Source organism: Rattus rattus, chromosome 9, assembly GCF_011064425.1.
Source record: "Rattus rattus isolate New Zealand chromosome 9, Rrattus_CSIRO_v1, whole genome shotgun sequence".
Classification (NCBI taxonomy): Eukaryota; Metazoa; Chordata; class Mammalia; order Rodentia; family Muridae; genus Rattus; species Rattus rattus.
The window spans coordinates 11423905-11437021 of NC_046162.1; the positions used below are offsets into that span (position 1 = coordinate 11423905).

Sequence of the window (13117 nt, forward strand, 5' to 3'; positions counted from 1 at the left end):
GCCAGCATTTGTGGCCACACTCAGAGTCCCCAGGAGCATCAGGCACTGATGGGGGTCTTGGTACCTCTGAGCCCCAACAGCTTTTTGAGAGTGTGTAGGGAGCTCCCAAAGCTTTAACCCTGACCCTTGACCCTGGGGTTGGTCCCACAGGCTATATGCTGCGCTCGAAGACACAAAGTTGGGCACTAACTTTGATCCAGGTCTAGAGTGGACCCTGAGTGACCCACAGTCCACAGCCCACCAGGTGACACACTGATTACAGGCGCCATCCAAGGGCTGGGCGGGCTCGTCTCCCCTCCATCCCTCCTTTCTTCTCCTCTACCTCCCCCATTTATCTGTTCTCTGTGTGGTGTGGATACGAGGCATAGACGTGACCTTTCCCAGCACGGTCTGAGTTTCCCTGTCTGCATGGTGGGGCTGTGCTATGTGTGGATCAGGAGATTGCTGGCGAGGCGAGTGACTGGGACAGTCAGGGTGTGTGGACAGGGTAGCAGTGGTTTCGGTCAAGATCACATGAGCAGCCTTCCTTTCTCCCTCGAGGTAGGGTGAATGCTGCCTGATGCCTGTGTCTCTAATTTTTAAAAATTTCATTCGACTCAGGTGCCTTTTATTTTGATAAACACAGGGGAAAAAACCAAAATGTGCCTTAAAGTGATTTGTTCCTGTAGACTTCGTAGGAGACACATGCTGAGATGCGTGCACCAGGATTTACGTACTCCGGAATGCACGCACAAGCATATACATACACACAGGGCACATTTTCACATCTATACAGAGACACACTTGTTCATGCATACTTATATACACCTTTATATACACTCATTCACAGACACACATTTACCCATAACACACACACACACACACACACACACACACAAACGAATTTCATATATTCATTCTCTCTCTCTTACACACACACAAATGCTGAGATTCCAAAACATCTGCTGGCAGAGAGGTGTGCATGTGAGCCCCCAGGTGAGCACCTTGTAGCTTGCATTCTCGTGTGGGCCAGTGGGAAATCATCGTGCATCCTCAGCAGAACTCTGTTAGCACTGGGTGGTCTCAGGCTGACATTTATACCCAGGGCCTCAGAAATGGTGTTTTTCAGAACTGAGCCCAGACTTGAACCTGGGACTCCAACCCCAAGGCTAAGACAGCACTGTGTCTCCTATGGGTGGGCAACGAGAGGCAGGTTACTTCACGTCCATCCCTAGCCTCTGCTGCAGTCTCCAGAGGCCAGCCCAGGGGCTTTCCTTGGCCTCTCAGCTCTGGCACCCAACCTCTCTGCTGCTCTGGGTAAGCTCTACCAACAGCTGCCTGGAGTCGGCTCGCTTGTGAGGATTCTGGGAGAGGCTCTGGGTGTGAAGTGCAGCTTCCCAGAACCTGTGGATGCTGGCCAGGTGAGTAGAGGGCTTGCCTGGTAGGTCATCCTTGGACCAGTGGGAGGCCCGAGACTCTTCCAGCCCTCATCCGACTGCCATGTTTTCGCAGCTTCAGCTTGTGCTGAAGGCCCTGGGCAATGCAGGTCTGTCAACAGCAGCTCTCACCCCTGTAATGAGCACCTGCCCATCCCTGAGGGGCAGCGCTCCTGAGATCAGGCTGGCAGTGCTCCAGGCCCTCAGGGGGGTCCCTTGCTCTGCAGATGTGTGAGGCCTTGTGTTTTCCTGTCTCTGGCTGCAGTTGGGCAGGAGAAACTGCAAGGCCCAAGAAAGTTATTCCTGTATCTTTGTGGGAAAAGCTTATCCACTCGTCTGTCACTAGGTCAACGTCTTGCCCGTGGACCACTGAGCTCTCTGTGGTCCGTTTTCCGACCTGCTAGCACATCTTAGCCTCCTTGGTACCCTCTCTTCCAGATGTCCCCAGGCCTCACTCTGCAGCTGCATGCCGAGCATGGCTGGGGGGCTGTTCAGTCAGTAAAGTGCCTGTTGTGAAAATGTGAGGACCTGAGCTTATCTCTCGCACCCACAGAGAAGCTGGGCATGGTGAGCATTTCTGTTACCCCAGCCCTGAGGAAGGGACAGAGATGGGAGAGCCCATGGGGTTTGCTGGCCGGCCACTCCAGCTGAACTGCTGGACAGGCTCAGCGACAGACCTCAGCTCAGAATAAAGGTGGTAACACACGTAACAGAATACACAATAAGTAAGTCTTTAAAAGGGGGTGGGGGAAGAGCTGCTGCAGAAATGGCTGCCTGGCTCTCACAGAGGACCTGGTTTAGTTCCTAGTACCCACATGGTGGCTTTCAACCACCTGTAACTCCAGGGCTCCTCTACACACACCGCACATATACTTATACAAGGAAAGACACCTTAAACAAATAATAAATCTAAATAAAATAAGGTGGACAGGGGCTGGAGAGATGCCTCAGTGGTTAAGAGCACCGCTGCTCTTGCAGAAGACCTGGGTTCAGTTCCCAGCACCCACACGGCAGCTCATGTCCACCTGTAACTCCAGTTCCAGGGAATCCAGTGCCCTCTTCTGGCCCCCACTGGCACCAAACATGCGTATAGTATGCAGACATATAAGCAGGCAAAATACTCATACTGATAACATTCAAAAGTAAGGTGGAAAGCGATTATGGAAAGGTAATCTATGTTGACCTCTGGCATTAAAACATACATGCATGCATGTACACACATGATTCATATAAGCAGACACACATAAATAAAATAAAAGATCTTTTTAAAAAAATGAGGTGGAGAGGAGCTGGAGAGATGCCTCAGTGGTTAAGAGCACCGGCTGCTCTAGCAGAGGACCTGGGTAGTGGCCCCACTACCTTTCATAGCAGAACCACAGGTGATTGTGTACTGGAGAAGTTGCCCATGGTTCTCAGAAACACACACACACACACACACACACACACATGCACATGCACATGCACATATGCACACACACATGTATACACATATACATGCATGCACACACAAGCACACACGCACACACACGTACACACAAACACATGCACTCACACATATGTACATACAACCACATGCACATACAAACACACACATACATACACACAAACACATACACATGCACTCTCACACATATATACATAAACACATACACACACATACATGCACAGATATACACTGCTCCTGCTTCCCTCTTTTTCCTTATGTGTTACTTATCTTCCACATTAACCTTCATTGCACTAGAACCTGAGTGTCTGGTTGATAGGGCCTGGGTCAGCCATGTCCAAGATGTCATCTATCCAATCAGGTACATGGTAGGCACTCAGAAAGTATATGGTATGAATGGATGGGTAGATGGCTGCACTGTGAGGGGAGTTGGGAGAAGCTGATGGAGAGGCACAGAGCCTGGAGGTGGCTCTTTTAGGACTTGGTCTGGAAGCACTAAGACATTTATATTTCATGTTTATGCTGTTTTGTAAATAAAACTTTATTGGAATGCATTCACATGTTATTGCTGGTATGCTCGGAAACTGACCAGGCTCTGGCATAGGAGGACTGGGGAATAGACGGGACCTCACTACATCCCATAGTAGGGTCACAGGGACAGTGTTTTGGGGAAGTTACTTATGGTAGAGACATTGTGGAAGCTGGTGGGATCACAGGGTCAACTGTAGAAACAAGGGCACTATACAGGGTGGGGACCAAATGGTGGATGTCTTTCCCAAGCCAGTGGTCAGTTCTCTTGCACCTGTACCAAGCCCCTGAAGAGGACACAGAGCTCCGTATCAATGCCAACCTGGCCCTGATGAGGTGCCCCAGTGAGGAGGTGTTTGCCCAGGTACGGGCAACACACAGGCAACTGAGCACTCCACCCAGGGTGAGTAGGGAGGTGTGGGGTGCCAGGGGTCTCTCAGGGTGTGCAGTGTGGTTAGGAGTCCCCTCAGCCTCTACTCCTCTAGTTACACAGTTAGCCCTGTGTGCTCTCCCACATGGCAGCTCCAGCCCCTTCCTGCCCGTGGGTAGCTTAAGAAAATCTCCTTCTCTCAGGTCCTCAGGTTCTTCGAGACTCTCCAAGGTCTGCTCACTCTGGGCAGGTCACAGACAGTTCTATAAACAGACACCAGGGCCAGCCTGGTCTTCATGAGACCCTGACTGAGAGTAAGAGGCAATCACCAACAGAGACTCCGGCTACCACTAGGTCTCTATGGGAATCAGTGAGTTCCCTTTAAACGGGGGAACTTTGGACATAGTATGAAAGATAAATTCACCTGACAAAACAAAAATCCCAGTAACAGCTGGCCAGCTGTGACAGTGTGCATCTGTAATTCTTGCAGTACAGGCAATAAGGCAAAAGAATCAGGAATTCCAGGCCAGCCTGACTGTACACACTATAACTCTGTCTCCAAAGAACAAAGGTTGGGCCTAGGGACATGGCCTGGGCCGGGGCTCAGAGGTAGATCACTTCCTAATGTATGAAAGACCTGGCCTCCATCCTGCACTGTAAAAACAATCTAAAGAATTGTATAATGCACCATGTAGTGGTGGTAGCACACACTGTTAATCCCAGCACTCGGGAGGCAGAGGCAGGTGGATCTCTGTGTTTGAGGCCAGCCTGGTCTACAGAGTGAGTCAGAATTGCCAGGGCTACACAGAGAAACCCAGTTTCGGAAACCAAATGAGTAATACATAGCTTGTTAACAGCTTGGTTCTAACCCCAGCCCAACTCATCCTTGACTGTGTGCACAGGAGAGGGACCCACGTTGCTGTGAGCCTTCCAGGTCTGTGAAATGAGGACACTACATAGTGTGCCTCAGAGTATACTGGGGGCGGGGTGTGTGTGTGGGTGAGCTGGTACATCCTCATGTGATATGATGTAAGAGGACAGCTCACCCTTTGTTTTCTCTGCAGTCATGTTTGAAAGGGCAGGGCAGGGAGATGGGTGAACAGTGAAGGCCTTCTTCTCGGGTGGCATCGAAACTTCAACACAGTGCAGGAGAGCTTGCCTGGCTGTGTGAGACCCTGGGTTCCGTCTGCACCACTGCAGACACCCATCTAACCAGCCAATCAACACACATCTATGTAACCGAGACCAGCACGCACAGATAACACTCATGCACATCCCTATCTGGTTTACCTGTCCCCACCAAGGGCTGGAGGTTGTTTTCAGTCTTGGGCCTTAGCATCCAAATGGACCTCTCTGCACACCTGATGTGACTTGGTGTTTTCCTGAAACCCAAACACCTATGCGAGTCTTCTGAAACAGATGCAGGGCCAGGGATGTGGTTCAGCAACAGAGCATGTGCTTTGAATGTATGATGAGGCTTTTAGCTCCATCACTACAAAGCGAGCAAAACCAAGACCATGCTGCAAATGACCTTCTGTGAACGTAGGGTCACAGAAGATCATCGTAGTGTTCGTTTCAGGCTTGACGCGGAGGGAAGGGCTGAGGTAGGGAAGACCTTGTCTTGAATCTTAGTAGTCAGCCTGCTAAGCCTCCTCCAAGGGATCATACAGGGGCCACAGATAGCAAGCTGTGTGCTGCCCAGTAGGATAAGTGGGTTCCCTGCCCCATGGCCAGATGTTTGAGTAGCTTCCAGCTGTGACTTATCAAGCCCTATGGTCAGGGTTCCCATTAGGCTCTGATAACCCTACAGAGTCACACCTACATGCGATATCCCTGCAGGGCTCTGACAGGGTCGCCTTCGTGGTTTACACATCCCCTATTTGTCTGCTCTGAGATGTCAGACTCTCTGGCCTTTGACTGGCCTTCGCCAACAGCCCTGTGAGTTGAGCTCACATGCATGCACACACATGTACGCACGCACACACATAGAAAAGTTTTTAAAGGGGTTGGGTGGAATAAGAATTTGAAATAAAGCACGGTATCCTCATTTCACAGATGAGGCACAGAGAGGGCATACCAGCATCCTGAGGTAACACAGTTTGTACTTGTAGAAATGAACTGGTTCAGACTTGGGTCTGATTTTCAAGCCAAGGGATCCCACTTCATAACTTTCCTTTGTCTTCAGGGTAGCTCATCAGAATTCCATCCACAGGCTGGGTTCTACTCCTGTCAGCTACCACAGTAGGTCCTGAGCGGCCCAGACGCAGGGGCATGGCAGGCCTGGGCTGAGTCAAAGAGCCTTGGCTCACCATGCATCTCTTGCTACCACTCTGCCTCAGTGGGCTCCTTTGTGTGGAGCCCCATCCTGCGACTGCTGGAGACTGATGATCCCCTGAAACACTGAGGACATCCTCAGTCAGCAGATCCAGACAGAGACCTAGACACACTCGTCTTATTCTGATGTCACCTTCCACTCAAGTATGGCTCACCTGGGGCCGCAAGGCCTGGGAACTCCAGAGCTCCAATCTCCCAGAACACAGGGGCTAAGGGTACTCTCTCCTCTGCCTTGACTACATAGAACAAGTTTGAGGCTAGCCTGGACAACTTACAGAGCCCTGTCTCAAAAGGTAGAGAGCTGGAGTTCGATGATGAAGATTACCCTGTTCTCAAGGGCTTGTGTTGGATTTCCAAGTGGGCAGTGGGTGGGAGGAGCAGAGGTCTTTTCAGCTGAGGTCCCTGAACCACATCATGCATGCTGGGAAGCATAGGGTATGGAGGGTGCTCTGGCACCTCTCCCAACCTCCATCAGGTGGATGAGGTAATGGCTAACGCTCTCCTGGGGGCAGGATGCACCCTCTCTATCTCTAAGGAGCCTGGGAGCCAACCTGGAGAGGACCCTCCTCTCCCAACTCTTTCCTCCCTTGTTCTGCCATGGTGAACTTCACCATCCACACTGCTGGCCGGGCCTGCAACCTGCTGGAGGTAAGAGTACTGGTCTTGCCTTCCCCCTAAGGCCTGTCCTGGAGGCGGGGCTGGGAGTGACCTCACCTGTCCCTCTGTCTGTTCACCTGCCCTTGCATCCATTGTTTTGCATTCATCTATCATTTTGACCTATTTACCTACTGCCCATAGATACAGCCATACATCTGTCCACACATGTTACCCAAGCATCCTTCGATACATCTCATCCCTCCCATCATCCATCAATCCACCTGTCCACCCTCCAATCTGTCCATCTATCCATCCATCCATCCACCCATCCATCCATTCACCCATCCATTCACCCATCCACCCGTCCATTCATCTGTCCACCCACCCACCCGTCCATCCATCCATCCATCCATCCATCCATCCATCCATCCATCCACCCATCCATCCATTCACCCATCCATCTGTCCATCTACCCATCCATCCAACCATCCATTCATCTGTCCACCCACCTGTCTGTCCATCCATCCATCCACCCACCCGTCTGTCCATCCATCCATCCACCCATCCCACTCGGCCATCTATCCTTCCATCCATCTCTTTGATCCATTCATATATCCTAATATCTATCTATCTATCTATCTATCTATCTATCTATCTATCTATCCATCCATCCATCTACCATCGTCTATCGCTCTTATTCCCTCCCCCATCCATTCATATTCCCATCTTCCATCTGTCTCCATCCACCCATCCACATTCTCTCTACCTGCCCACCCACCTACGATCCATTGCAGGAATATCCCTCCTCTAGCTGACACTGTATCAAGCAATGTGCTCAGCTCTGGACACACAGTGATGAACCACTAAGCCATGGTTCCTGCTTGTCTGGAACTTTTCATTCTGGGAGGCTGTTGTGGGAATTTTCTCGCTGGGTGGGGGGAGTACTTCTACCTCTCCTACCAAAGCTCTAACAAGCCAAGGTTTGAGTTCTCCAGAGTTCACCCTGAGGAACCAATGAATTCATTAAGCTAACCTGCAGAGCAGCCTTGCTGGAAGGTCTACAGCGAGCGTGGACGACAGCTCCTCCATAACTCCATGACTGCAGAGATGGGAATCTCTGCCCCTAGCCTGTGTACTCTGGCCCCTCCCAAGGCCAAGAGGCCACATGCAATTGGGACTGAATGGCATCTATCCCACTGAGAGGAATGGTGGCTCTCCTCAGCCCTTCCTTCCACAAGGGATCAACAGCCAACAAGCCCAGCAGCGACTGTCTGTGAGCTGACACAGCTGGTCTGGTGAAGATGGCCACAGTGCTGTTCAGAGGAAGATAGCTGAATGTGACAATGGCAGCTTTAAACTGTGTTTGAAGATATGAGGTTGAGGTGAGACACGAAGAGTGGACATTTTATTAAAGTTCTTGCTGCTGAAACAAGCACAACAAAAACAGCTGAGGGGAGGAGAGTTTGATAGTTCACTCCATTATGTCAGGGAGTCATGGAGGTAGCAGGAGTGTGAGGTAGCTGGTCACACTGCATCCACTTGGGAAGCAGATCATGTGTATGTGTATCTGTGCACACATACACACACACACACACACACACACACATGCGTGCGCACACACTGCACTGGTGCACAGCTTGCTTTCTCTTTTTCTTTTAAATTGTCAGGGTGGAGCACGTGGGTACCACTACATGCATGCAGGGGGTGGGAGTCAAGTATCTCCTTCCTCCACGAGGGTCTGAGAGATAGAACTCACATTATCAGCTTTGGCTGCAAGCGCCTTTATGTGCCAAACCCTATCACCTGCTCTGAGTCTCTCCTTTTTATTCAGTCCAGGACTCCAGCTCATAGACTGGAGTAAGCTTAGGGTGGGTCTTTCTTTCTCATTTTAGCCTCTTTGGAAACTCCCTTACAGATGGGCCCAGAGGTGTGTTTTGATGGATGGCAATTCTAAACTCAGTCAAGGTTTCCCTGTGCAGAGCTGAGGTCAGAGAGTAGCCTGCTAAGAGGAAAAGTGTGGTGTTCACAGGCAACAGAGGGAAGGAAGGGATGAGGTATGCAGAGAGGGAGCATGGAAGGGAGTGGTGTGATGTGACAGAGTGTTTACTTGTCACCTTGAGGAATGAATGAGCTGTGGGGCCACAGTCTTCTTTCTCTCTCTTTTTTCTTCCTTCATTTCTTTTTGCTTTCTTTCCTTCCTCCCTCCCTCTCTCCTTCCCTTTCTCCCTCCCTCCTTTTTCCCCCCTTTTGGTGCTGGGACCCTAGTGCATGTTAGGCAAGCTCTCTTCTTCTGAGTGCCCAGGAAAATGGAAGATCTCTGAGGCCGGTGTCCTGTGCGTTGTTGTGAAGTCCTGACATTTGGCCCCAAAGCCCTGGAGTCTGTCTGCAGGACGTTTGCTCTGTGTTCTCCCAACCTTTTCTGATTGATGGAGACCAGAGCCTGTCACCCAGATGCTGCCAGCTGGGGGTGGTGCCGCCCCTTGTGATTTTTCTCTAAACATCATCAAAGACATCTGGAGGCAGGAGGGGAGGGGAAGAGATTCGAGGGGACCGAGGGGGGAGAGGAGAGTGAACAAGAGGACAAAGGACACACAGATGGAAGGAAGAACAGACAGAAAAAGGACTTTTTAAAGATTTATTTATTTATTTATTCATTTGTTTATTTATTTATTTAGTGTATATGAGTACACTGTAGCTGTCCTCAGACACACCAGAAGAGGGCATCAGATCTCATTACAGATGGTTGTGAGCCACCATGTGGTTGCTGGGAATTGAACTCGGGACCTCTGGAAGAGCAGTCAGTGCTTTTTCTTAACCTCTGAGCCATCACTGCAGCCCCCAGGGGAAAAAATTGTTCACCTATCATCTTCTGAGAATCATCTGGGCTAGCAGATGCCTCATGGGTAATTCGTGAGTCCCTACACCACTCAGCAGATTCCCACGAGAGGCCTGGGTGTGACCTTGTGTGCTGGGAACCCAAGTGGATGTGTGATGTGTGTGGCCTGGGCTTCACATGGGAGAAGCAAGGCTGCCCAGGAGGGGGCGCCGTTTGAACCAAACACCTAAAGGATTCATAGGAAGTTTTGCCTGAGAATTTCAAGGTGGTACCCTGCTTCCTGAGCCCAGGTGGCCTCCCGAGGAGCTCTGAGTACTCCAGGTCTGTTTCCCAGGTCCCTGTTCCCAGTCCTACAGCTCTTGATCACCTGTGTGATGTGGTTACTCATCTGTGAGCCTCTGGCTTCTCTCTGCAGCTGGGACTTCAGCTGAAAAATGCAAAAGACATCCTCCGCAGTCTGCTGGGCCTCCAACCCTCTGGGGGCAGGAAAAGAAGAGAGAGGGGGAACCAGAGATTCCCTCAGGGCCAGAGCCCAGGCTGGACAGCTGAGTGTCCAAGAGAAAGATACAGAAAGACGAAGAACCTCCAGGAGAAGGCCATGAGTCTGGTGTGCTCTGACTACCCCATCCCCCCAGCCAGTGACCCAGACGCCAGCATGGCTCTTGGAAAGACTGAAGCTTTAGGTGCTCATGGATCCCTTGTGGACACCTGCTGGCGAGGCCCGCCTGGTGCTGAAAAGGCGTTTGTCTAAGTGTAACCTCTATACGGTAAAGGCCCAAAGCCCCTCCTCTGTGCACCAGCGAGGCCAGAACTGAGCCGTTCTGTTCATCCCAGAGAACCCTCCATCTTCTCTTCTAGTCCTTAACCATCCCTAACGTAGGGAAGCACCAGACCAACTTCTGATGGCAATGGCTTCTGCCTTTCAAACCTCAGCTTTGGAAAGCTGGGCTCAGTGTCATGCACCCCTAACCCCAGTGCTGTGCAGTGAAACTGGGTGGTTAGTGGCTAGCTAGCCAAGATGCCCAGCTTTAGTGAGAGGCTCTGCGCTAATTGGAGAGGAATTGACCTCTGGCATACACACACACACACACACACACACACACACACACACACACACACACACGCACACACACGCATGTGATACAATCTGAGAACGAATGTCACCCTCACCGAAAATCTAATGACCTTATCGTTCTCATAGGAGTCTTTTTTTGGTTTGTTTTCTTTGAGACTGTTTTACTCTGTAATCAGGCTGGTCTCCAACTTACAGTCCTCCTGCCTCAGCCTCTTTGTTGATGGGATCACAGGTGAGGACCAAGCACCTTCATCCTCTGTATACGCCTCCTTCCAGTCCTGCTCCCACCCCAGGGAGCAATTGAGAAGCTCTCTGCCACAGTAGGGTGCTCGGCATTCCCTCAGACGTTTGTAAACTGAACATGGATTTAAAGTCTATGCACACTCTTGCTCTCTTTCATTCATCCATGGCTGTGAGGTTCCCCTGACCCATGCAGCCTGGGGATGGAACCGAGGGCCTTTCCATGCTGGAGAGGCACCGTTCCACTGCCACCGAGCTACCTAGCAGGGGCTGCTGTTGTTGATGTTTGTTTGTTTGTTTGTTTGTTTGAGAAGGGTCTCGTTATGTAGCTTAGGCTGACCTCAGGCCCTCCATACGACTTGGGCTGACCTGAAACTTTGCTCTTTAGCCCATGGTTACCCTCAAATACATGATCCTCCTGCCTCAGCCTCCTAGTGCTGAGATCTCAGGCCTGCTCAACCCTGCCAGGCTAATCTCTAACTTTAATCTGTGTTCCCCAGTGACTAATGGTGGTGAACCTTATTTATGATTTTATTTTATGTATTTTTTTTATAACAGGGTCTTACTATGTAGACCAGCTGGCTTCAGACTCATAGAGATCTGTCTCTGCCTTTCATGTGCTAGGATTAACGATGCACACCATCATGCCCAGTGTGTGTGTATGTGCGTGTGTGTGTGTGTGTGTGTGTGTGTGTGTGTGTGTGTGTGTGTGTGTGTGTCACAGGACGTGTGCAGAGGTCAGAGGACAAATCTCAGTTCCTGATTCTCTTCCTCCACCACATACATGATCGGTTTTGGCTGCGAGTACCTGAGACCTCTTGCAAACCTTGTGGATAGTTAGTTCCTATCTGCTTGCTACCCAGGTGTTTTTTTTTTTTTTTTTGGCGAAATGTATATTCAAATATTAGGTTCATTTTATTTATCAGGTTATTCTCTTACTAGGTTTTGAGAATTCTTTATTTTAGAAGTAAACCCTGTTATCAGTATATTACTCAGAAATACTATCTCCCAGTCTGTGATATGTCTTTATCCTCTTCCACTGGGAATGGTTTTGTTGTTTAGTTTTGGGTTCTTTTCCACTTTTCTGTATATGTGTATGTGTGTCCATGCACATACATGTAAAAATGTGTGTACATGTATATATGTATGTATGTATGTCTATACAGGTGTGTGTATGAATGTTTATGTGTATCTGTACATGTGCATGCATGTGTGCATACATATGTGTGTGTTCTCAAATGTGGGCCACTAGCAAGGTCAAGGGCACGTAGGGCCGCAGCCCAACAGACTCTGCATTTGTTCTTTGACATGCATGGTGGTGACCAGTACAGACAGACTTCCTAGAACAGGCAGAAACAAGAAGCCAGCTCAGACGAGTGGTGATGCGCCGGCCCAGAACTGAACTGCTTTCCCTGGTTCCCACCTCAGCATTCCCTTCTCCGATCCCCTCCAGCCATCAGGCTGCACCAGGCCTCCCTGACTCCAGGCCTCCCCAGATCAAGATCAAAGGGCACACTGCTGTGCTTGGCTTATGTTTTCCTTGAGGACTGCGGACCCAAACTCAGTTATTCATGCTCGCAACAAGCACTTTATTGATAAATTAAATTTTTGTTTTATTTGAGATAAAGATCTCACTGTGTAGCTCAGGTTGACCTCAGTGACAATCCCCCTGCCCCCACCTCAGTAGTGCACATTGGATCCCAACAGCTCATAAAAACAGGTATGCTGGTACATGCTTGTACCCATACAGGCGTCAATAGGTGGAGACAGAGGATCAGAAATTCAGAGCCAGTCTCGCTCTAGCAAGTTCGAGGTTAGCCTGGGCTACATGAGACCCCGTGTCAACAGATAAAATGAAGTGAACACTTGGGCTGAGAGCGGCTTCTGTGGATGTGTGTATAGTGTCTGAGGCTGTGTACCTTGCAGCGGGAAGCCTGTCTGCTGAATGATCATGCCCCATTGCTGGTTACTGTTTTAGCAGACACTGTGAGGACAGTCCTTTCATGTGTGTTCTGGAGGGTGGGGACCGAGACGGGCACTCTGCCTACAGCATTTGCTCTTGTAAAATGCCATTTCTGTGTACATCTGAGAGCCAGCAATGTGGGTGGCTTGGGTGTGTACTGACATGTTTAAACACAGACCAGATGTCAGCCCAAAGCTCAGGTGGGCCAGGAATAAACACTTTATTCCAGCTGGGCATGGTGGCACGTGCCTGTAACCCTAGGACTTGGAAGTGGATGTGTTTCCAGGCAAGCCTCAGCACCACGGAGGGGCAGAG

The 13117-nt window shown here is 50.2% G+C and overlaps 1 protein-coding gene across 1 annotated transcript in view; it reads left to right on the plus strand.

Moving 5' to 3' along the window:
• The window catches only part of LOC116909256, a 91064-nt gene that overhangs the window by 21547 nt on the left and 56400 nt on the right, over positions 1-13117 (plus strand). The window contains 12 exon segments of the mRNA XM_032912778.1: positions 1215-1400; positions 1492-1644; positions 3644-3757; positions 3760-3790; positions 6097-6157; positions 6159-6235; positions 6385-6455; positions 6604-6656; positions 6658-6739; positions 9940-9988; positions 9991-10060; positions 12293-12359. Coding sequence (XP_032768669.1) covers positions 1215-1400; positions 1492-1644; positions 3644-3757; positions 3760-3790; positions 6097-6157; positions 6159-6235; positions 6385-6455; positions 6604-6656; positions 6658-6739; positions 9940-9988; positions 9991-10060; positions 12293-12359 — 1014 coding nt within the window.